This window comes from Priapulus caudatus, unplaced genomic scaffold, assembly GCF_000485595.1.
Source record: "Priapulus caudatus unplaced genomic scaffold, Priapulus_caudatus-5.0.1 Scaffold2069, whole genome shotgun sequence".
Taxonomy (NCBI): domain Eukaryota; kingdom Metazoa; phylum Priapulida; class Priapulimorpha; order Priapulimorphida; family Priapulidae; genus Priapulus; species Priapulus caudatus.
Window position 1 is genome coordinate 1314 of NW_014579130.1, and position 20000 is coordinate 21313.

Below are 20000 nucleotides of genomic sequence, written 5' to 3' on the forward strand. Positions count from 1 at the left end.
AGAGAGAGAGAGAGAGAGAGAGAGAGAGAGAGAGAGAGAGAGAGAGAGAGAGAGAGAGAGGGGAGAAGCGAGTCAGGCAGGGCGATGCGTGACCGTCAGCACAAACAAACGATCGGCGGTTAACTAATTAACTAATCGCCTTTTGTCTCATAATTAAACTAATTAATTCTCTCGCAGGTGCGCTGAGGTGGAAGGAAGATCTAATGAAGAAAGCATCCGACGCATTCCTGCAGCGACGGCTCAACACTCCGAACCTAAGGAAGCTCGTCTACGGAGAAGGTAAAGGAGACGTTGTCACCTGTGGTGCAGACGCGCGGGCGCGCGGCGTGATGTGGATAAAGCTCTGACTTCATAGATAAGTTCGACAAGAGTTACTGAATTTAGCGATTCTATGAATCTAGGGTCGATTATGTAACGATCTTGTGAATGAATGTGTTAGGTAATACTACTGTTAAGGATACTCTCAACCTTTTTTCAAAATTTTGCCTAAAACTTTGAGAGTATCCTTAAGGACGGAGAAGGTAAAGGATGCGAGGTGACCTGTGATGCACACGAGCGAGCGTCCAGGCGTGATCGAGGGTTCATGAGTACAGGTATACTTACCTAACAGGTTCATTCACGAAAGCATCGCGTCAGCTTGATCGAAGGGTCTCAATGACGTGATCTAGACAGGTAGTATTACCTAACAGGTTCATTCACAAGCAAGCATCCAGGCGTGATCGAGGGTTCATGAGTGACTAGACAGGTAGTATTACCTAACAGGTTCATTCACAAGCAAGCATCCAGGCGTGATCGAGGGTTCATGAGTGACTAGACAGGTAGTATTACCTAACAGGTTCATTCACAAGAGCCTTACGTAATCGACTTTGCTAAATTCAGTTACTCTAGAGTTGTCACCGAAGCACTGGTTCACAAAAGCACGGGTATAGAGGCATTATGGGGGCTGTAGGTTCATAAGTGACTAGACAAGTAGTATTACCTAACACATTGTCATTCATTCACAAGATCGTTAGGTAATCGACCCTAGATTCATAGAATCGCTAAATTCAGTAACTCTTGTCGAACTTATATATAAAGTTAGACCTGTACTGGTATGTAAGGGTCACTTTACCAAAGCCGTCCTTTATAGACAGGTGGCCCTTCTATAGAGTCAGGTTCCCTACTTTCAGCGCTGGCCGCGGAGGAGGGCAGCGAGGATGAGGAGGAGGTCGGCGGACTGTTCCACGTTGCGACGAAGGAGGGAGGGTCGTCCCGGAGGGGCAGAGCCACGATCAACGGCCTCGACTGCACCCGCCAGCCTGCGTCCGCCTCCGCCGCCGCCGCGCGCGACTGGGACTCGGACGCGGTGCGTACGATGCCCGCCAGGGGGCGCCGGCGGCGTCGGAAAGTCGCGTGCGTCGCGATGTGAACCGTGTCGTTGAACGAGGTCGTTGAGATAGCTAGGACATTCTAAACACAAAGCTTAGCTACGAAGTGTCCTTTTTGGCGTGTGCCTGAAAAACGCAGATGACTAGAAATCAAGACGATGAACTAGCGTAGCCTTTTTATATTTTTAATTGGTCTCATCACATCTTATATTTATTATTGGTCTAGCATAATTATATTTATCATTGGTTCGGCCATTTTTGGTATTTTACATACTTTGCTCGACACAAATCTCTCTCTCTCTCTATCTCTCTCTCCCTTTCTCTATCTCTCTCTCTCNGAGGAGAGAGATTGAGATGGAGAAGAGAGAGGATCAAGAGAGAGAGAAGAGGAAAAGAGAGAAAGAGAAGGAGGAATCGAGGGAAAAAAGGAAGGGAAAGAGAAAGAGAAAGAGAGAGAAAGAGAGAAGGAGAGAGATAGAGACAGGTAGAGAGGAAAGAGAAGAGGATAAGAGATAGAGAGAGAGAGAGAGAGGAGATGATTGAGAGAGAGAGACCGAGCAGATTTGAAGACGAGCACTGAGTGAGAGAAGATCCAGGCTCGACGAGAGAGATGAGAAAGAGAGCTGGAGAGAACAGAGAGAGAGAGAAGAATGAAGAGAGGAGGAGATGGAGAGACGACGAGAGAGGAGGAAGAAAGATAAGAGAGCGAGAGAGAGAGAGAGGAGAGGAGAGAGAGGGAGAGAAGAGAAGGAGAAGAGGGGAGAAGGAAGAAGGAAGAAAGAAAAGAGAGGAGACGAGAGAGAGGGAGAGAGAGACGAGGGAGCAACCGAGAGAGTAGAAGAGACGGAGCGCGGAGGGATGAGGAGAGGAGGGAGAGACGAGCGGGGGAGAAAGGAGGGCGGGGAGAAAAAGAGAAGAGGAGAGAGAGGAGAGAGAAGAGAGAGAGAGAGAGAAGAGAGAGAGAAGAGAAGAAGAGAGTGAGAGAGAAGAGAGTAGAGAGATGAGGGAGAGAATGAGAGAGAGAGAGAGAGGAGAAGAGGAGAGAGAAAGAGAGAGAGAGAGAGAGAGAAGAGAGAGGAGAGAGAGAAGAGAGAGAAGAGGAGAGAGAGAAGAGAGGAGAGAAAGAGAAGAGAGAGAGGAGAGGAGGAGAGAGAAGAGAGAAGAGAGAGAGAGAGAGAAGGAGAGGAGAGAGAGAGGAGAGAGAGAGAGGAAGAGAAGAGGAGAGAGAGAGAGAGAGAGAGAGAGAGAGAGCAGAGAGAGATGATGACCTGAGTGAGAGAGGAGAGAGGAGGAGAGAAGGGAGCGAGAAGGAGGTAGAGGGAGAGGAGAGGAGATGAAAGGAGAGAGGAGGAGAGAGAGGAGCAGAGAGAGGAAGAGAGAGAGAGAGAGCAGAAGAGACGAGACGAGGAGAGAGAGAGGAGGAGAGAGATGAGGAGAGACGGAGGAGGAGGAGAGAGAGAGACCGAGGAGAGGGAGAGATGAGGAGATGAGAGAGGAGAGAGAGAAGGAAGACGATGAGAGAGATACGGGGAGGAGAGAGAGAGACGAGAGACATGAGACGCGTCGAGCCGAGGAGAGAAGAAAGAGAGAGAGAAGGGAGAGAGCAGATGACGCAGAGAAAGAGAGAAGGAGAGAGAGCAGACGAGAGACGAGAGAGAGAGAGAACCCGAGAGGAGAGAGACGAGACTGAGATGAGAGAGAGAGAGGGCAATGTAGGGTGCATTTACAGCACCAGCCTATCAATCACCTGAGCATTGGCTTTGGGATAGTAACACGCGCTTGGTCTCCCCTACTGTTCCTGCTCTCAACCGGGCTACCTGTCGTGGTGTATCGCGCAGATCCACTCCTTCTCACCTCGTTACCACGCTGCCGTACCTGGTACCTGTTGTCGTGTATCGCAAGCATGCGTGTGAAAGAAGCATCGGCTGGCCACCGGCGCCGTCCTGTAACCCTCTCCTCTCACCTCGCGTTACCGCGTGCGTACCTGACCTGGTTGGTATCGCACACATGCGTGTGAAGACAGACATCCGTAGCCCACCGGCGCGTCCTTAACCCTCTCCTCATCACTCGTTACCGCGTGCGTACTGATACCTGTCTGTGCACATCGCCCACAGGTGCGTGTCAAGAAGCATCTGTGCACCGCGCGACGTCCTTAACCCTCTCTCTCACCTCGTTACCGCGTGCCGTTAACCTGGCTGACCTGTGTGTATCGCACAGATGCGTTCGTGAAGAAGCGATCGGTCGGGGCACCGGGCGTCCTTAACCTCTCCTCTACCGCTTACCGCTGTGACGACTGGACCTGTGCTGTATCGCACAGGTGGCACTTGTGAAGAAGCCATCTGCTTGGCATCTCGGCGCATCCTTAACCCTCTCTCTCACCTGTTACCGCGTGCCGGACCTGCGTCCGTGTGTCATTGCGCAGGGCCGTCGTCAAGAGCGATCGGGCGGCCCGCGCATCCTGGAAGACTCGCGATCCGCTTGTCGTCTCGCTCGGCTGGCGTCGCTTCCAGACGATCCCGCCTCTACGACGTGCAGGGACCACAACATGCGCACGCCTGCTCCAAGGTACGACGCCGCAGCACATGCCCACTGCAATGCCGTCTTCGGGGTAGCACTGTACCTGTAGTGTCCCTGCGGTGTGTCCCTGTGGCGTGTCTCTGGTGGTGTCCTGCTTTGGTTGTCCCGTTGGGTTGTCCTTGTCGCGTGCTCCCTGTCGGTCTCCCTGTTGCGTGTCCCTGTTGTATGTCCCTGTGGTGTCTCTGTTGTGTCTCTGTTGGTTCCCTGTTGGTGTCCCTGTTGGTGTCCCTGTGGTGGCCAACATGTTGATGTCTCTGTTGTGCTCTGTTGGTGTCCTTGTGCGGGTCCCTGTTGGTTCCCTGTTGGCTGTCCGCTCGGTTGTCCCCTGTTAGTGTCCATGTTGGTGTCCCACTGTTTGCGTGTCCCTGTTGCGTGTCGTTCGTCGAGTGTCCCTTGTCGTGTCCATTGTCGTGTCCCTGTCGGTGTCCCTAGTTGTGTCCCTGTTGGTGCTCCTGTTGGTGTCTCTGTTGGTGTCTCTGTGGTCCCTGTTGTCTGTCCCTGTTGTGTCCCTGTTGTGTCCCTGTTGGTCTGTCCCTGTTGTCGTCTCTGATTGTGTCTTAGTGGTGTTTCCTTGTTGGTGTCCCTGTTCGCGTGTCCCTCGTATGGTGTCTCTGTTGATTCCTGTTCGGTGTCTCTGTTGGTGTTCCTGTTGGTGTCCCTGTTGTGTCCTGTTTGTGTCCTTGTTGTGTCCATGTGGTGTCCTTTTGGTGTCCCTGTTTGAGTGTCCTTGCTTATAGTGTCCCTTAGTTAACGTGTCCCTGGCGTGTGTGTCTTCTGCGGGTGATCACCGTTCACGTTCTGTGTGGGGGGGGGGGGCGTCCGCACGCCCGGTGTGCGTTGGCTGCCACACATTGTTTGTGTCTTCTTTTGGTGAGGCTCGGTCCCTGTTCGGTGTCCTTGGGTGAGCATCGTCAGTGTGGGGGGCGCGGAAGCTCCGCACTGTGTGTGTGCTTGTGTTCGGTGTCCCTGGGTACTGTTGTATTCTGGGGCCAGTGAGCTCTGTTCCGGTTGTGTCCTGGGCTGTGTTGCATCATAGCATTGCTCTTCTGGGGAGTCATCGTTCACGTCCGTCGCGTGTAGGTGTCGTGCCGTGTGTGTTGTCTATGGCGGTGAGACTGTCCCCAAACACCATGTTGCTTAGTGTTCCTGGGTATGTATGTCTTCTGAGCTGTAGAGTGCCATCACCCAGCATGTATTGTTGGTGTCACCACTGGTGTTGTCTTATGTCTTAGTCACTGCCCATGCCTGCTGTTTGTTGGTGTCACGCTGGGTTTGTTGCCATGGCTATGTTGCTCATCGGGGGGGGCGGGGGGAAACACTCTGTCTCCAGGCGTAGTGTCCCCGTCGTCTGCACATGTGTGCTTAAGCTACAATCGTAATCTGCACAGCTGTGTCGAGCGTGCAATGCGTGTACACGTAATGGAACGTCGTATGAATAATTCAATAATAGCAAATCGAGCAGAAAAAATCTCTAAACGCAGAAGAATTCCGTAACGAAAGAGAAATTACGTAATAAACGAAAAACTAGACTGAATGATTAAAACTAAACTGATGATTAAAACTAACTAAATGATAAAACCACTGAATGATTAAAAGCTAAACTGATGATTAAATTAATAAAAAACTACACTAAACTGATAAAACTACACTGAAAAACTACATGAATAGGATTTAATAATAGCAGATCGAGCACAGAAAAAAATCTGTAAACGCAAGAGAAATTCCGCTAAACGAAAGAGAATACTGTAACTAACGAAAAGCCTACTGCGCGCGGTATCCGCGCGACGCTGTGCCTGACTCTCCATCTCGTTGCTGCAGACATCACGCCGCAGACGACTGGCATTCATGGCCGTGCAGTCGCGGTGCCGATGGCGGACGCGCGGAGTTCCGCGTCGCTGCGACGGCGTCCGTCCGCACTGCTTGACCTGACAACGTCGGTCAATGTGTGAAGAAGCTGAAGCTGGTGGAACGCCTGCCCTAAAGATCTATCGCAAGGACTGCCTTCATACAGGTAGCGGGGAGGAGAGGGAGAGGGAGGAGGAGGAAGAGAGGGGAGGGGAGGAAAGCGGAGCAGGAAGCGCGTGGAAACGCCGCTAAAGGATCTATCGCAAGACCTGCCTCATACACGGTGAGCGGAGGAGGAGAGGGCGAGGGAGAGGAGGCTGGAGAGAGGAGAGATGGAGGATTAGGAGGAGGGAGGAGGGGTGAAGGGGAGATGAGGAGGAGGATGGGGGATGAGGAGGATGGGGATGAGGAGGAGAGGTGGAGGAGGATGGGGGATGAGGAGGGAGGAGAGAGGGGAGAGGGAGAGGAAGGGATGAGGAGGGGTAGAGGGGGAGGGGAGGAGGGGATGCAATGAAAAAAGCAGCTTTGAACCTTTGAATCGTAACGCCGACCTTTCTGTGCAGGGAATGTTCAACTCGGCGCTGGAGGTGGCGAAGTTTGAGGGCGCCGGTGTTCGCACGGTCAGCGGACTCCGCGGACAGATCAAGAAAGCCGCGCGGGTACGGACTCGCCGGTCTCGCTGGAAACATCCGCATTTCAGCGGCTATCGTTTTCACGTTTTTCATCGCCGATTCGCGTTATTGTTCCCAGAAAATTGAGTTCAGAGTTTCTCGTTCGCTTGCTAAAATTACGCATCGTAAAAGTTAGTTGAAAGATGAAAGAAATTAGATTTAAGTTAATGTAGATATATAGATATATTAGCGGGAATGTGTCCCGTCTCCTGAGAGACGTCTGTATTTCGTCGACTCGTCTCGTTTTCGTGTTTTTCGTCGTCGATTTGCGTTATTGTTTCCAGAAGATCGGGTTGAGAGTTTCTCGTTCACTTGCTAAAATTACGCATTGTAAAAGTTAGATAATATATGATTGAAATTAGATTTAAATCAATGTCAGATTAATGATGAAAAAGCAGATTAAATAACGATTGTAATATTGTGTGCTCGCCAAATGATGCTATCTTAAAGGGATTCATTTTTTAGGCACCAGATGGCGCTTTCCGTGCGACGTTCGAGGACAAGATACTGATTAGCGACATTGTGTTCTTGCGGACGTGGTACAGGGTGGAGGTGAGTGGTTTCAACGTGCTGGACATCGGGATTCCGTTATTCTCCACTGCTCACACGAATAGACAGAGAGACATAGATGAGAAAGAAGTGAAGGCAACGCTATCAGTATCCACAGTGACGCTATGCATGTATAAGTCGGATTAAACGTCAAGCAGTCGGCGATTTCAGCTGAAAAATTTGACAAAGATGTGAAGATGATGTGAAAAAGATGTATGGTAGACATAAGCCTATCTGAAATTCTTACTAACGTCTGTTCCTCGGTGCCATACAACGATATTGCAATCGTTAACCTTTGCATTGCTTTCTGAAAATCATTTAAAGGTTATGTTTTCTATGGGAATCGCCTTCAGTCTATAAACCTTTCACACCATCAAATGCGTGTAAGTGCAGGGCGGCCATGTTTTATCCGAAATATCTCTCGGCATCGTCGTCATGGCATCAGCTGACGTGCGGCGGCCATGTTGCATCTTCCAGGTGCCGCACTTCTACAACCTGGTGACGACGTTGTTGTTGCCACGGGAACAGAAGCTGAAGTGGAGCGGGATGAAGACGTTGGGAGCGCTGAAGAAGGAGAGAGGCCTGCAGTTTGAACCGAACACCGACTCTCTCTACAGGGTGAGACGGAGAACGGGGATACATCGAGGGTTGGTCCAGGGGTGGGTGTGTAGCGGAGGCCTGGACCGTCTCTACGTCCTGCATATCCACTGCTACTGCCCTGCATGCCCTGGGCTGTCTCTATGTGACATAGATCCACTGTCGCTACCCCCCTCCCCCGTTCGTGGGTTCGACAATCTTATCACTTGATCGCATCGAGCCGTGAAGTTAGCGGCGGCCTGGAACTGAACATGGGAGTTGCGGGGATGACCAGGGTTGTTACAGGGGCAGGCTAGACACTCATCACTCGGAGGGCTCTGACAGGACCGCTGAGCCCATTGTTACAAACATTGTAAATGTTAGTGTTAGGCTACCCAGGCTAACTACTTACTACTTAATAACGTTAAGGCAGAAATTTGTTTCTGACAATGGTTTCTGCTTCTGGTTCTACTACTGATTCTGATCCTGGCTCCACTCGGTAATGTTCACCGAATGAGTAACAAACGACACAGAACGCAACTCTTGAGAAAAACCTTTGTGTTTTCCGTTCCCAGCCCGTCGAGAGAAAGAAGAGAGCATTCAAGCCGCTAGTTGTGCCAAAGGAACTGCAGAGGAAGCTACCGTTCAAGGACAAGCCCAAGACGTTTGTCAAGAAGAGAGACGAGTTTGAAAGTCAACGCGTCGCGGTCGTGAGGGAGCCACGAGAGGCCAAGGTGAGGGGGCGCCACTGTACACGCGTTCCGAGCGATGTTTTCTCTCCCCCTGGTGGTGGTGTTGTTGGGAGCTTATCACAGGCGGGATTTGGTTTTATTTCTAGAGTAGTAGCGCGATTTAGTAGTACTACAACGATATTAATGTTACTGCTTGAATTCGAATTGCAAATGGTGCCTAGATGGTGACATTAATAACAGTAAAATCTACTGTATGAACCACGTATCTGTGTCAGATCAAGTTTAATGTCTGTGTTTTCTACACGCATGTATGTTTATGTCTATTATATATGTATATCTATGTGTATGTATGTACATATGCATGCATTTACAGGTATACATATATATATATATATATATATATATATATGTGTGTGTGTGTGTGTGTGTATATGTATTTATATATATATACCCGAGCAATCCGTACACGAACATTAAACGATATCCACCGCCGCCGCGGTTTTAGATCGTGAACATGATGAAGATGATCAAAGCGGTTCACGAACACAAGCTGCGCCAGCGTCGCGTGGCCATGAGGCAGCGCGTAGAGAAGCACCGGCAGCAGATGGCGAAGGAGGAGGTCATACGACTACGCAAGCAGAAGGAACTCAAGAAACACGTGCACAAAGTGCTGGGACAGCTGGAGAAGAAGAAACTGGCATCGATGAAGGACTAATAGCGGAGAGAGGGAGAGAGGGAGAGAAGGAGAGAGAGAGAGAGAGGGAGAGCGAGAGACGAAAAGAGACGCTGAGAGCCGAAAGATGAGAGAAGAGCGTGAGAGGGAGAGGAGAGAGAGGAGAGGGAGAGGTCGAGAGGCGAGGAGAGAGAGAGAGAGAGAGTGAGAGGGAGAGAGGAAGTGGGAGGGTGGTGTTGGGTTCTGACATCTACACGTGTATGGGTATGGCTGAGATTGTTAAGCAGGAACCAAGTACGCAGACAAACAGACAGGTGAGAAAATGGACTAGTGAGCAGGCAGGTGATCACGTGGACAGGTGGGCAGGCAGGCAGGTAGATAGACAGGCAGGCATGCAGTTGATCAGACAGGTAAGCAAGCAGGCGGACATGCCGTTTATTCGATGTGTCGTGTTTTAAGTGTACATACGTGTACCTACCCTCCTAATTGCCTGTGTGCCTAATTGCTGTATCCGTGTTACAATGTCACATCCTGTACTTGCTACAAGCCAGTAACCTTGAATCATGATACATCTAGGGAGGTTTACACACCCGACTAGATATAAACTGAGTTTGATTCTTGTTATTTCTGTATGCTGTCGCAACGTTTTATACAAATAAAAGATGTCAAATGAATAGTATAGTTTATATTAGTATAATTTACGTGTAGTTTTGTAACGTATCATATACGCAAAATCTGAAGAAATATGTGAAAATCTAAGAGTGAAATTTGTCTGAAAATCACAGTGTTTTTATTCTATGCACAAAACGTACAAACAAGTTTTCCTGCCCCAGTAATGCCATCCTCGTTGATAGCATAGCACTCTATAGATCTCTTCCGACACATCACACCCCTCACAGTAATTAAATGCCTCATTTGTAACAATAATAATAGCAATGGACGAATTTAACTGCATTTATCTTAAACGCACGCGTGCACACGCACACATACTCACCGGCAGAACCGCAAACAACTAATTTACATAAAAAATGTCTTCTTCGTTACAAAATTAAATTAAGATCCCCGGCATTGGCCCATCAGCACACCGCGGCGATCCACCGAAACGTCGTTTAGAACACGAAATTAATCGCTGCGTTTCTCTCGCGATCCTCTAGATGGCGCTGTGCGTTACAAGTTTGGCGCGACGTAGTTGAGGAGCTTGATGGCGACCTCGTAGCCGAGAAAGCAGGCGGCGTTGGCGGGGAACGCACGCAGCATGACGGGTCCCAGGCCCTTGAAGAGACCCCGCGGCCCCTCCGTACGCATCATCTCCGCAAAGACACTCCGAATCCCGTTCGGGTATTTACCGGGCGGAGCTGCAACGGCAGAGCAACGTGAGACGGAGCATGAAACATGGAGCATGAAACGGTGTAGCATGTAACATGGAGCATGAAACGGTGGAGCAACGTAACACTTAGTGCGTACAATGAAACGTACATTATGTAACTAAGTAACATGAAGCATGTTACATGACAGAACTCGTTACACAATGGAGCACGTTACACGACAGAGCATGTTACACAATTGAGCACGTTACACGGAGCATGTAACGCTTAGTGCATACAACGATAAAGACTCGTTCAGACGCGTCGTCTCACCTGTCTGCAGCCGGGACTTGAGTACGTCCGGAGCGATCGCCACCACCCAGTTGAAGACGCCCGCCATGCCGCCGGCGAATAGGATGCGCAGCGGAGATAGACCGGCGCGGCTCTGTCCATCCGGCGTCAGCGTGTGCTGGAACCACTCATACGTCACGAAGTACGTGCCCGTCGCGGGAACGTCTAGCAAGGACGAACGAATGTCATTCATGTTTATTATTCATGATCATCATTTTCCTCACAGTCACTTACCTCGTTGGTTGTACGGAGCAGGGAAGGGAACCGAGTGTCCCTCGAGAACTATAATCATAAGCTCTGCGATGGGATATTTTGTTCGTATATTTTCCGTGCGATATTCTCGATTTTTGTAAATAGAAACGTTTTCTGCGAACGGTCCATCGAGGAGAGGTAACCGTGACGATCGTTACACGAGAGAGATATCGTTGGCGTGCGTGTGCGAAGGTTTGCGAGACCCGGCTCACAATGAGTGAGCTGCCTATTACAGACCCCAGAGAGTACAAGCTCCGGGGCTTGATAAATGTGTTTGGAAAACGCCAACGGGGCGCAGTGTGGTGTGGTGGCATTTTCCTCAAGCTTGTTAATCTGCGTCAAAATTGATGAGTGAAATCATCAATGATGCGTGAAATCATTGATCATCAATCAATGATTGATGATTGCTGTCACAGTGCGTGCATACACCCAGCACTACAACATTTTCACCACCAGGGTGCGTTCACGCAGCACGGCAGTATTTTCACCACCAGGGTGCGTACACGCAGCGCCGATGCAATTTCGCCTGCAGGGTGCGTGCACGCAGCACCGATGCAATTTCGCCACCAGGGTGCGTGCACGCAGCACTGCGGAGATTCGCGCGAGCGGCGCACGCGTCGCTGGCGAACACTCACCTCTCAGCAGAGTGGCAGCAGTTCCTCTGTACAGGCTTCTGATTCCTCCCTCCTTCCACAGCTGCTTGGTCACATCAATGGGACCGGCGTATTTCTTCACCTTCTCCGACTGCTGGATCTACGTCGGGAACATTAATCGACCGCGTTAGCCTAATTAGTACGTTAGCGCGGCAGACGACAACGCTCCAGCTTTTCGCAATTTTTGTTTTATTCTCATTTCTTTCTTAATTTCTTATTTATTTCTTCTTCTTCTTCTTCTTAGACCCTTTAGTCTCCTGGGAGACACAGATCATTGGTGAACTTCCTTCATGTCGCCATTTATTTCTTATTATGTTTTATTCTTATTTCTTATTTCTTATCTTTTTTCTTATTCACGTACCTGTAGCAAACACTTGATTCGCTCGCCCGGCGCCATTATTGCAGTGGTGAACACGCCAGCAAGCATTCCCGCTGCGAACAGCTGTGGGTACCTGCAACCATACATACACACATACATACCTGCGCACAAACACACACACACACACATTGTTACTCATGAATGTATCGTCGCCGATGCGCCGCGTGGATAACGTGGTCGTCACCAAGCCCTCGAGTGACAGGATGAAGAAGAAGAGAAAGACGAAAATGAAGAAGAAAATAAAGAAGAAGAAGATGAAGAAGAAGAAGACAACAATGACAACGAAGAAGAAGAAGAAGAAAAAAGGAAGAAAGCTGAACGGAGTTGCATACATACATACTTGCACATGCGCACAAACTTATATAAATGTTCACACAAAACTATGGAAGGTAAATCATGCGCTTCATGTGCGTTTAACTCTCAGCATCCCACACTGCATGTTAATTGATACGTACGTTAATTACTGAATGATAATTAACACGTACGTTAGTTCGTCATCTGGATGCTTCATCTGCAGCTTCTTTCCTATGCCGAAACCCAGGAAACAGACAGCGTACATCGGAGTGACACCTACAATCGGAGCTGCCATTCCTTTGTAAAGCCCAAAGAAGCCCTGCAGACAAGTGAGATATCCCAGATCAAGACATTACAGCAATGCAATTACAGTACTACTACTTACAATACGACAACGAAAGTGAATTGGACGCCTGAGCGAAGGACTCATAAATTTGGCGTGGCTAACAGGAACTTACGATCACGTAAATTTATTCGTGCAGACCACCAGATGTACGCTATTTTAGCGCATATAATCACCTCATTTCGAATTGTCTGTAGAGCACAGTCAAGTGTTCCAGTAAACCTAGGTGCTTGACCAGCCGGTGGCACCGGCATTGTCTGTAAACGAACCTGTTAAATGAAATAGCAACCATCTATTAATATTTGTGAATATTGTATTATTGTTTGCATGGTTTATATTTGCATTGCAATGGAGATGTAATACAAACTATGGCAGTTTGGCAAACACTGGTTTATGTACACAAGTTTGGAAATTGCATTTATTGAGGTCGGGATTGCGGTGTGATAACTCCTAAAGGTTATGGGCCTATACATAATATATTATATGTATACGTGTGTGTATACTACTACCCTTGCGTATAGCTGAGAGTGTCTATGTCCCAAGGGGTACTGCCGGAACGTACCCTGGGTACGGTCCGGTATACCGCAACGTACCCTGGTACTATCTAATATGCCGACCGTACTCGCCTACTCACTAACGAGTTCTAGGAGTCGCCTATGCCTACCTCCTAACCCGACCCGAACCATAACGCTAACCCTAACCCTAACCTAACCCTAATCATATCAAATAGTGACCAGGTACGTTCCGGTATACCGGACCGGTACCAGGGTAAGTTCCGGCAGTATACCCTGGGGACATTCGACCTAGGAGCTTTAGGCTGTTCAGCCTGTTGTTGTGGCTATAGTGTGTGTTTTTTTATGTAGCATTGTAGCTGTTGTGTACGGCAGGTAGAAATGGACAGGTATCAATCAACATGTCCCTATCCTATATTTTCGAGAATTCCTGTTTCACTCATTCATTCAGAATCATTGTATCGCAGATATCTGTACTACTACTAGTGTAAAGGGTACTTCACGCATTATGACTATAGTCTACCTCCACCCCCACTCAGCCCCACTCAGTAGAATGAATGTCGTCGACATGAATGGTATGCAGCTACAGGTGAAACATGATGAGATGACCTTACATGCATTTGCACTTAAATCTACAGTAGGGCCTACATGTAAACAAATACACATGATTCATGCCGATTTTAACGAAGTGCACCGTAGGCCTACTTTTATTGTGTCTAAGGGTTGTCCAGCGCCAACAAGGCACACGCCACCAAATCCACCAGCCAAGAAGGTCTTCACAGGACTAACTGTCGGTGTTTCTGTCATTTTGATTGCTTCTAATTCTACTATAACTACTGGTTTTGTGTTACTTGCTATTTGTCACCGATTCACCCTTGCACACAAAAAAAACTATGCATTGCGATTCGCGAACAATTTTACCAAGCGATGGCGCTGCCGTGCGACTTCCCCACTGCGGTTACCATGATGCATTGCGATTGCAGGAGAGTTCCAAAGTAAAAGTAGTTTGCCCCATTTTCCACGTTTGTAATAGCGTTTCTTCATGTTAAAACTACTGAAGGCGTTCATGATTAATAAAATTGAATGATTTTGGTAACAATTTGCCTAACAATCGACGTTATAATTGCTCTAGATACAGCCGATTTTTTAACGCCTCATAATGACGTCAGTTTCAAAAATGGCGGAAGGAGGGCCTCCGGATTGCGAGACGCAGAAGGAAACTATCACTAATTTGCTCAAAATACCTATGAAAAAAGATGATATATGGTTAGTACGTTTACAAGTGCGCAAAGTATCATATTTTGCATCACCGCTCTGTTGTTATTATTCTTTGATGTCTTAAATTCCATTACAAATTATCAAGTAGGCTAGAATAACAATGTTTCATCACTTTTGAGTTTGTCCATTTCGCTCCAAGTTGCATGTACAACTTCTTCAAATATGCAGACTGAGTTTGCAAAATTAGCACAAATTTGGGTAAAACAACTGTACTTGATACCCTGATCCCCTAAACCGATTGTTTTTGCGTTGACATCGTCTGGCATACACAGTCTCTGTATTATTGACATTGTCAGCCACCCTTTACACATCAAACTTCAAAGTTACAGTGGGATTATGGTTTTAGGCAGCTGCACTATACTAAGTTGCAAAATAAATGCAGTTGATCATTGAAATATTTATGAATGAAGGAAATGAGTTAAATTACCAATAAAAATGCATAATGTAGGTTTCTAAGTGACTGTTATTGCTGGTAAAGGGGAAAGTATAGTATTATGAATGTTTAAAGTTATACTTCAACTAACCTATTTTTTATATATATATATTGATCAGATGATTTTCTATATAGATCATATGATATCAGAGATCACATTGTAGCAGTAACGTTGAATAACACAGCTGTACTAGTTCATAGAATGCACACAGAGCACATTGTAGAAAATGTTGGTTTCCAGAATTTATTTTAGTTTGTAGGCCTACATAAAAATATTGTAATAATGACAGTTTTGTTTTAGAAACCTGGTATGTGTGTTATTGTGATGTGTCATGATAACAACTGATGCTATACAATGCTCTGTGGTTTTGATCGACAGAGGACATTGGATAGACGATATTAGCGAAAAGGTGAAGAAAATAAAGACTCTAGTTCATCAGACCAACAGATAATGAGAGCAATGATGTTGTGGTTTTTTTCAGGTACTTGATTGATAGTCGATGGTTCAAACAATTTAAGAAATATATAGGTTTCGACAACTGGGATACGCTCGGTGCGGGGGAGCAGAGTAGCTTTCCCGGTCCAATCGACAACGCTCCTCTATTTAAAGGTTCGTAACGCGTCAACACGCCTTTCTGCTGTATTCACATAAAAGGTTATGCAGTTGAACTTGTTCTATTTGGACAAAGTGGCAGATGATCGATTGGAATCGTGTTATTGATACTCCTTTGAATATGAAATAATACTAAAAATAAAAATAATACGAAAACTAATATTAAATGATACTAAGCGGTCCGTGATGCGAATTGGATTTGATCGCCGAATACGTTTTGTTCAACAGAGGATAGGAAGGCGCTCAGGGAGCATCTAATAGAGGAAGTAGACATGGTTTTAGTGCCGGAGGAGGCGTGGAAGCGGCTAGTCAGCTGGTATGACACAGTAGAGGGGCAGGAGCCAATAGCCAGACAGGTACGTGCATGCAGCAAACGACGTCTACGTGTAGGAAATCGGACAATCCTACGGCATTTCTGTCAATCACATGTACTGTTTGTTCTACTAACAATCTGCATTGAACTATTTTGGTTGCCAACAAGCCACTTTGAATTACAGTTAGAGTTAAGATTAAAGTTCCGGTCCGTGGGGGTTAGAGTTAGGGTTAACTTTTATCGTAGACCATTGATGGAAACATCGTAAAGTTACAAGTTTTTCATATGTAGCGTATATTTAAAGGTCTAGTGTATGAGGAAAAGTTAAAATTAAGTCTTGCGTAAAGATTAATTTTGTTTCTATCATTCGTCCACGAGAATAAGTTAATGTTAAGACTAACGTAAAGAATAATTTGGTTTCTATCAACGTTCTACAAGAAAAAAGTTAAAGTTAACACTAATGTTGAGACTCATTTTGTTCTGTTGTTTCTGGTGTGGCGCCATCTGTAGGTCGTTGAGCACGGCATGTTCGTGAAGCAGTGTAAGGTGGAGGTCTACCTGGTAGAGTTCAAGCTCTGTCAGAACAACGACCTTGAGAACTACGTCACGCAGCAGTTCAGCAAGGCCGATACGATAGGTACGTGTCACCGCTACCGATACAGTACGATACCGTACGATATAAGATACGATAGGCACGTGTCACCGCTACCAATACGATACGATACCGTACAATATAAGATACGATAGGTACATTTTACAGCCACAGATACTGTACAATACAATACAATGCTATATGATACGATATGATAGATACGTGTGAGAGCTACGGATACAATATGATAGCTATGTGTTAGAGCCACAGAGACGATACGATACAATAACATATGATACAATATCATATGTACATGTCAGAGCTACAGATACGATACGATGCGATAAAACACTATACGATACGATACCGTAGGCACACGTCAGAGTTACAGATAGGGTAACATAATATAAGATATGGAAGGTACATGTGGTAGGATACAATATATAATAGTGTACGCTTTCACTATCATTTCGAGTTTAATCAAGCATCATTTGGCGACGCTATTCGATTAACGTTACCAAGAAAGGACTGTCGAAATAAAGTCGCACGTGTTGTTTTTCAGAGCACATAGAGAAGAAAATGCGCACACTGTTTAGCATAGAAGACAGCAAAGAAACGCGGCTGTGGAACAAGTATATGAGTAACACATACGAACACTTGAACAAGAAGGATCACACGGTGCAGGACGCGGGGCTGTATCAGGGACAGGTACGAAGACTCGATAACGAGATATAGTAACGCTGTAATGCGTAGGAGGCGTGTGACGAGGCAGAGTTCAAAGTTCACCGCGCGGCAGCGAGTGACCTCGTCTGCCATCACACCCCGACGAAAGTTGCACGACGTCAACGGCAACAAACTATCGTGACTTGTTTGTTTCCGTGCAACAACTCTTCGCAGAGGTTCTGCGTTTGCGCATGCATCCACTCTCTCTTTCTGTTTCTCTCTCCTTCTGTCTCTCTCTCTCTCTCTCTTTCGCACGCGCTCTCGCTCAATCTCTCTCTCTCTCTCGCTCTCTCTCTCTCACTCTCTCTCTCTCTCCCTTTCCATCCCTTCCTCCCTCCCCCTTTCCTCCATTTATCTTTCTCTCGTCTTTCTTACCCTCCTTTCTTCGGTCTAACCTCTCTCTCCTCGCTCACAGGTGCTTGTTATAGACTGTCTGTCTATCTGTCTATCTCTCTCTCTCTCTCCCTCTCCCTCTCTCTATCTATCTCTCTTCCTCTCTCTCTCTCTCTCTCTCTCTCTCTCTCTACTTCTCTCTCTCTCTTCTCTCTCTCTCTCTCTCTCTTCTCTTTCTCTCTTCTCTCTCTCTCTCTCTCTCTCTCTCTCTCTCTCTCTTCCGTCTCTCTCTCTCTTTTTCCTCTCTCTCTCTCTCTCTCTTCTCTCTCTTCTCCCTCTTCTCTCTCTTATTCTCTCCTCTCTCTCTTCTCTCTCTCTTTCTCTCCCTCCCTCCCTTCCTCCCTCCCTCCCATCCCTCCCTCCCTCTCTCTTCTCTTTCTTGCATCCCCACACATCTAACCTCTCTCTCCTCGCTCACAGGTGCTTGTGATAGAGCAGAAGAATGAGGATGGCACATGGCCGCGCATGAAGAGCACGGGAACGCTCGGCTATTCCTCCCTCCCCTCCGCCGTCGTCACCGCGACAACGACGACGACCGCCACAGCATCCGCGTCCGTCGGCACGGCAACGAGTAGCAGCAGCGGCGCGGAAACGCGATCGCAGTCCCTTCGGTGAGTACTCTGCCGTCGACGATGGGATAGGGGGCGCTAGCGGAGGCAGAGCTTCGGTTAAAGTGCCGAGAAGTTATTTCCGGCGGTTATTTCCGTTGGCTAAGGGTTTGCGGACGACTGCTGTCGTCCCTAGTTGCCTTTCACGTGGATCTTTGCCTTTTCGGTATTTTTTTGGTATGTTTCCGTGACCGCACGTAAATATTTGTCTTTCTGCTTCTTGGTTTCATGAACTAATCAGACTTTGTCTTCGTCATTGTTTCAGGTCGTACGGGGGATCGTATGGGGGCGGCAGCTACGCGACGGGAGCGTACGGTGGCAGCGAAGGTAACGGCGCAGGAGAGAAGAGCGCGAGCGTGCAACCGGGACTCTGCGGACTAGCGAATTTAGGCAATACCTGCTTCATGAACTCGGCGCTACAGGTAGGTGCGGTGGCGCCCCCAGTGGCGGCGGTCAGCGGCAGGAAGGGCGCGCGAGAGTATTAACAAGCGAACGCACGGATATTGTTCGTGTGTTCTGAGGATGCAGACCCTAATGTTGCTGCGGTAGATCGTGTAAATTTGTGTAGAAAGTCTCTGCCCGTGAGTTATTATGCTTGTTTTATAATATATATTGCAGTGTTTTCCATGCATTGACACCTCGCTCAAATTCTCAGCCGCCACACAGAAATTTGTCCAAAACGTCGCCTCGCTAACGAAAATCACTGTTCTTCCATAGAACAGTGCTTATAATGCACCAAGATAGCTTAGAATTCACCAAATTGCACCATTTTTGCAAAAAAAATTCCAGGGAGCAAGCCCCCAACCCCCCTAGCTTTGCTAGGACCTCAATCGCGCAAACACACACACAAATTACCATCTCACAGACCTTTTTGGCCAGTGGAAACACTGTATTGTACTAATATCATACGACGATATAATGTAAATAAGAATTAACGACCGAAATAATCGTCAATCGTCACATTAACATCCATATTCGGACGATATTCTCCGTCAATTCTCCGCTCTCACTCTGCTCTCTCTCTCTCGCTCTCTCACACACCAGTGCATGAGCAATGTGCGTCCGATCACGAAGTACTTCCTCGATGAGCGCCACCTGGCGGAGCTGAACGCGGAGAATCCGCTCGGCATGCGCGGCGAGATCGCCATCGCGTACGGACACCTCATCAAGCAGATGTGGTCGGGTCGCCACGGTTACACCGTGCCACGCGACTTCAAGGTGAGCGAGCGAGTCGGAGGCGGAGGCTGATTAACGAACACGGGTCGAGGTTTTCGTTGGGATTCGAGACTGGGACGCGCTTTAGTAAACAAAATTGTTAACGTTAGTATTAACGTTAGTCGTAACATCAGCTTTCTCTCACAGACTGTTGACAGTAACAAAATTGGTCTTAACATTACTCTTAACTTAAGTCTTAACATTAGTCTTAATATTAGTCTTAATATTAGTCTTAACATTAATCTTAACATCAACTTTTTCTCACAGACTGTTGACAGAAACAAAATTAGCCTTGACACGAGTCTTTAACGTGTTTTCTTTCCACCAGGTGGCAGTGAGCAGGTTTGCGCCGCAGTTTTCGGGCTACCAGCAGCACGACTCGCAGGAACTGCTGGCGTTTCTCCTCGACGGTCTACACGAGGATCTGAATAGGATCAAGAAGAAACCTTACATTGAATTGCGAGACCATGACGGTCGACCAGACGAGGTAGCATTATAATAGTAGTACAGTGGAACACCGATTGAACGCGAATTTGGATATAACGCGATGAGTCGTTGGCTCCTCTTTTTCGCTTTCATATAACCACGTATATATAACGCCGGTTTAGTGCGACCCCGCATTTTTTGCGATGACATTTTATGGACCCTAACCATCGCGTTATAATGGGCCTACACTGTAGCAGTAATAATTATAATAATAATGATTATAATAATCGGGAAGTTTATCGATTGTCAAACTTTAAAGCCTGTATTGCAAGATTTTTGTTCAGAAAAACTAAATATAGCTGAATATA

At 47.3% G+C, this 20000-nt stretch overlaps 4 protein-coding genes across 6 annotated transcripts in view; 3 read left to right on the forward strand and 1 right to left on the reverse strand.

Annotated features, from left to right (window-relative positions):
- Positions 1-177: 177 nt before the first annotated feature.
- On the forward strand, positions 178-1408 carry LOC106818165 (ribosome biogenesis protein BMS1 homolog; the record flags this gene model as incomplete). Its single annotated transcript, XM_014822889.1, is given in 2 exon segments — positions 178-279; positions 1170-1408. Coding segments are annotated over 2 exon segments (315 nt in total).
- Positions 1409-5909: 4501 nt separating this feature from the next.
- Positions 5910-9065, forward strand: LOC106818167 (ribosome biogenesis protein BMS1 homolog). The gene is made up of 6 exons (XM_014822891.1): positions 5910-5955; positions 6353-6448; positions 6926-7012; positions 7487-7627; positions 8161-8319; positions 8783-9065. Exons 2-6 carry the CDS (start codon positions 6356-6358, stop codon positions 8990-8992), a joined length of 690 nt encoding a protein of 229 aa, XP_014678377.1. The 5' UTR covers positions 5910-5955; positions 6353-6355; the 3' UTR covers positions 8993-9065.
- A 652-nt stretch (positions 9066-9717) lies between these two features.
- Positions 9718-14121, reverse strand: LOC106818168 (mitochondrial carnitine/acylcarnitine carrier protein-like). 3 transcript variants are annotated; one of them, XM_014822892.1, is made up of 7 exons: positions 13960-14121; positions 12703-12795; positions 12375-12502; positions 11872-11962; positions 11493-11610; positions 10588-10770; positions 9718-10305 (listed from the first exon to the last, which is right to left on the reverse strand). In XM_014822892.1, the coding sequence occupies exons 1-7, from the start codon at positions 14104-14106 to the stop codon at positions 10118-10120; spliced, it is 948 nt and encodes a 315-aa protein (XP_014678378.1). In that variant the 5' UTR covers positions 14107-14121; the 3' UTR covers positions 9718-10117. The 3 variants fall into 3 exon arrangements, with proteins under 3 accessions (XP_014678378.1, XP_014678379.1, XP_014678380.1); XM_014822893.1 differs by lacking the exon at positions 13960-14121 and adding an exon at positions 13744-13945; XM_014822894.1 differs by lacking the exon at positions 13960-14121 and adding an exon at positions 13653-13673.
- Positions 14122-14176: 55 nt separating this feature from the next.
- Positions 14177-20000, forward strand: part of LOC106818166 (ubiquitin carboxyl-terminal hydrolase 4-like) — a 13213-nt gene continuing 7389 nt past the window's right edge. Inside the window, exons 1-9 of the mRNA XM_014822890.1 lie at positions 14177-14304; positions 15232-15359; positions 15591-15718; positions 16186-16312; positions 16830-16975; positions 17804-17994; positions 18257-18413; positions 19036-19209; positions 19535-19693. Coding sequence (XP_014678376.1) covers positions 14198-14304; positions 15232-15359; positions 15591-15718; positions 16186-16312; positions 16830-16975; positions 17804-17994; positions 18257-18413; positions 19036-19209; positions 19535-19693 — 1317 coding nt within the window. The 5' untranslated portion in view covers positions 14177-14197. The remainder of the gene's footprint in view (positions 14305-15231; positions 15360-15590; positions 15719-16185; positions 16313-16829; positions 16976-17803; positions 17995-18256; positions 18414-19035; positions 19210-19534; positions 19694-20000) is intronic.

What these genes read in the sequence shown, in the direction of transcription:
- LOC106818167 (XM_014822891.1), top strand. Translation starts at nt 6,356, where the DNA reads ATGTTCAACTCGGCGCTGGAGGTGGCGAAGTTTGAGGGCGCCGGTGTT. An exon ending in AGATCAAGAAAGCCGCGCGG is followed by an intron (nt 6,449 to 6,925) that starts GTACGGACTCGC and finishes TTCATTTTTTAG; the next exon opens with GCACCAGATGGCGCTTTCCG. An exon ending in ACACCGACTCTCTCTACAGG is followed by an intron (nt 7,628 to 8,160) that starts GTGAGACGGAGA and finishes TTCCGTTCCCAG; the next exon opens with CCCGTCGAGAGAAAGAAGAG.
- LOC106818168 (XM_014822892.1), bottom strand. Translation starts at nt 14,106, where the DNA reads ATGAACGCCTTCAGTAGTTTTAACATGAAGAAACGCTATTACAAACGT. An exon ending in CATCCAGATGACGAACTAAC is followed by an intron (nt 11,963 to 12,374) that starts GTACGTGTTAAT and finishes GTATGGTTGCAG; the next exon opens with GTACCCACAGCTGTTCGCAG. An exon ending in TGCTGCCACTCTGCTGAGAG is followed by an intron (nt 10,771 to 11,492) that starts GTGAGTGTTCGC and finishes CGTCCTTGCTAG; the next exon opens with ACGTTCCCGCGACGGGCACG.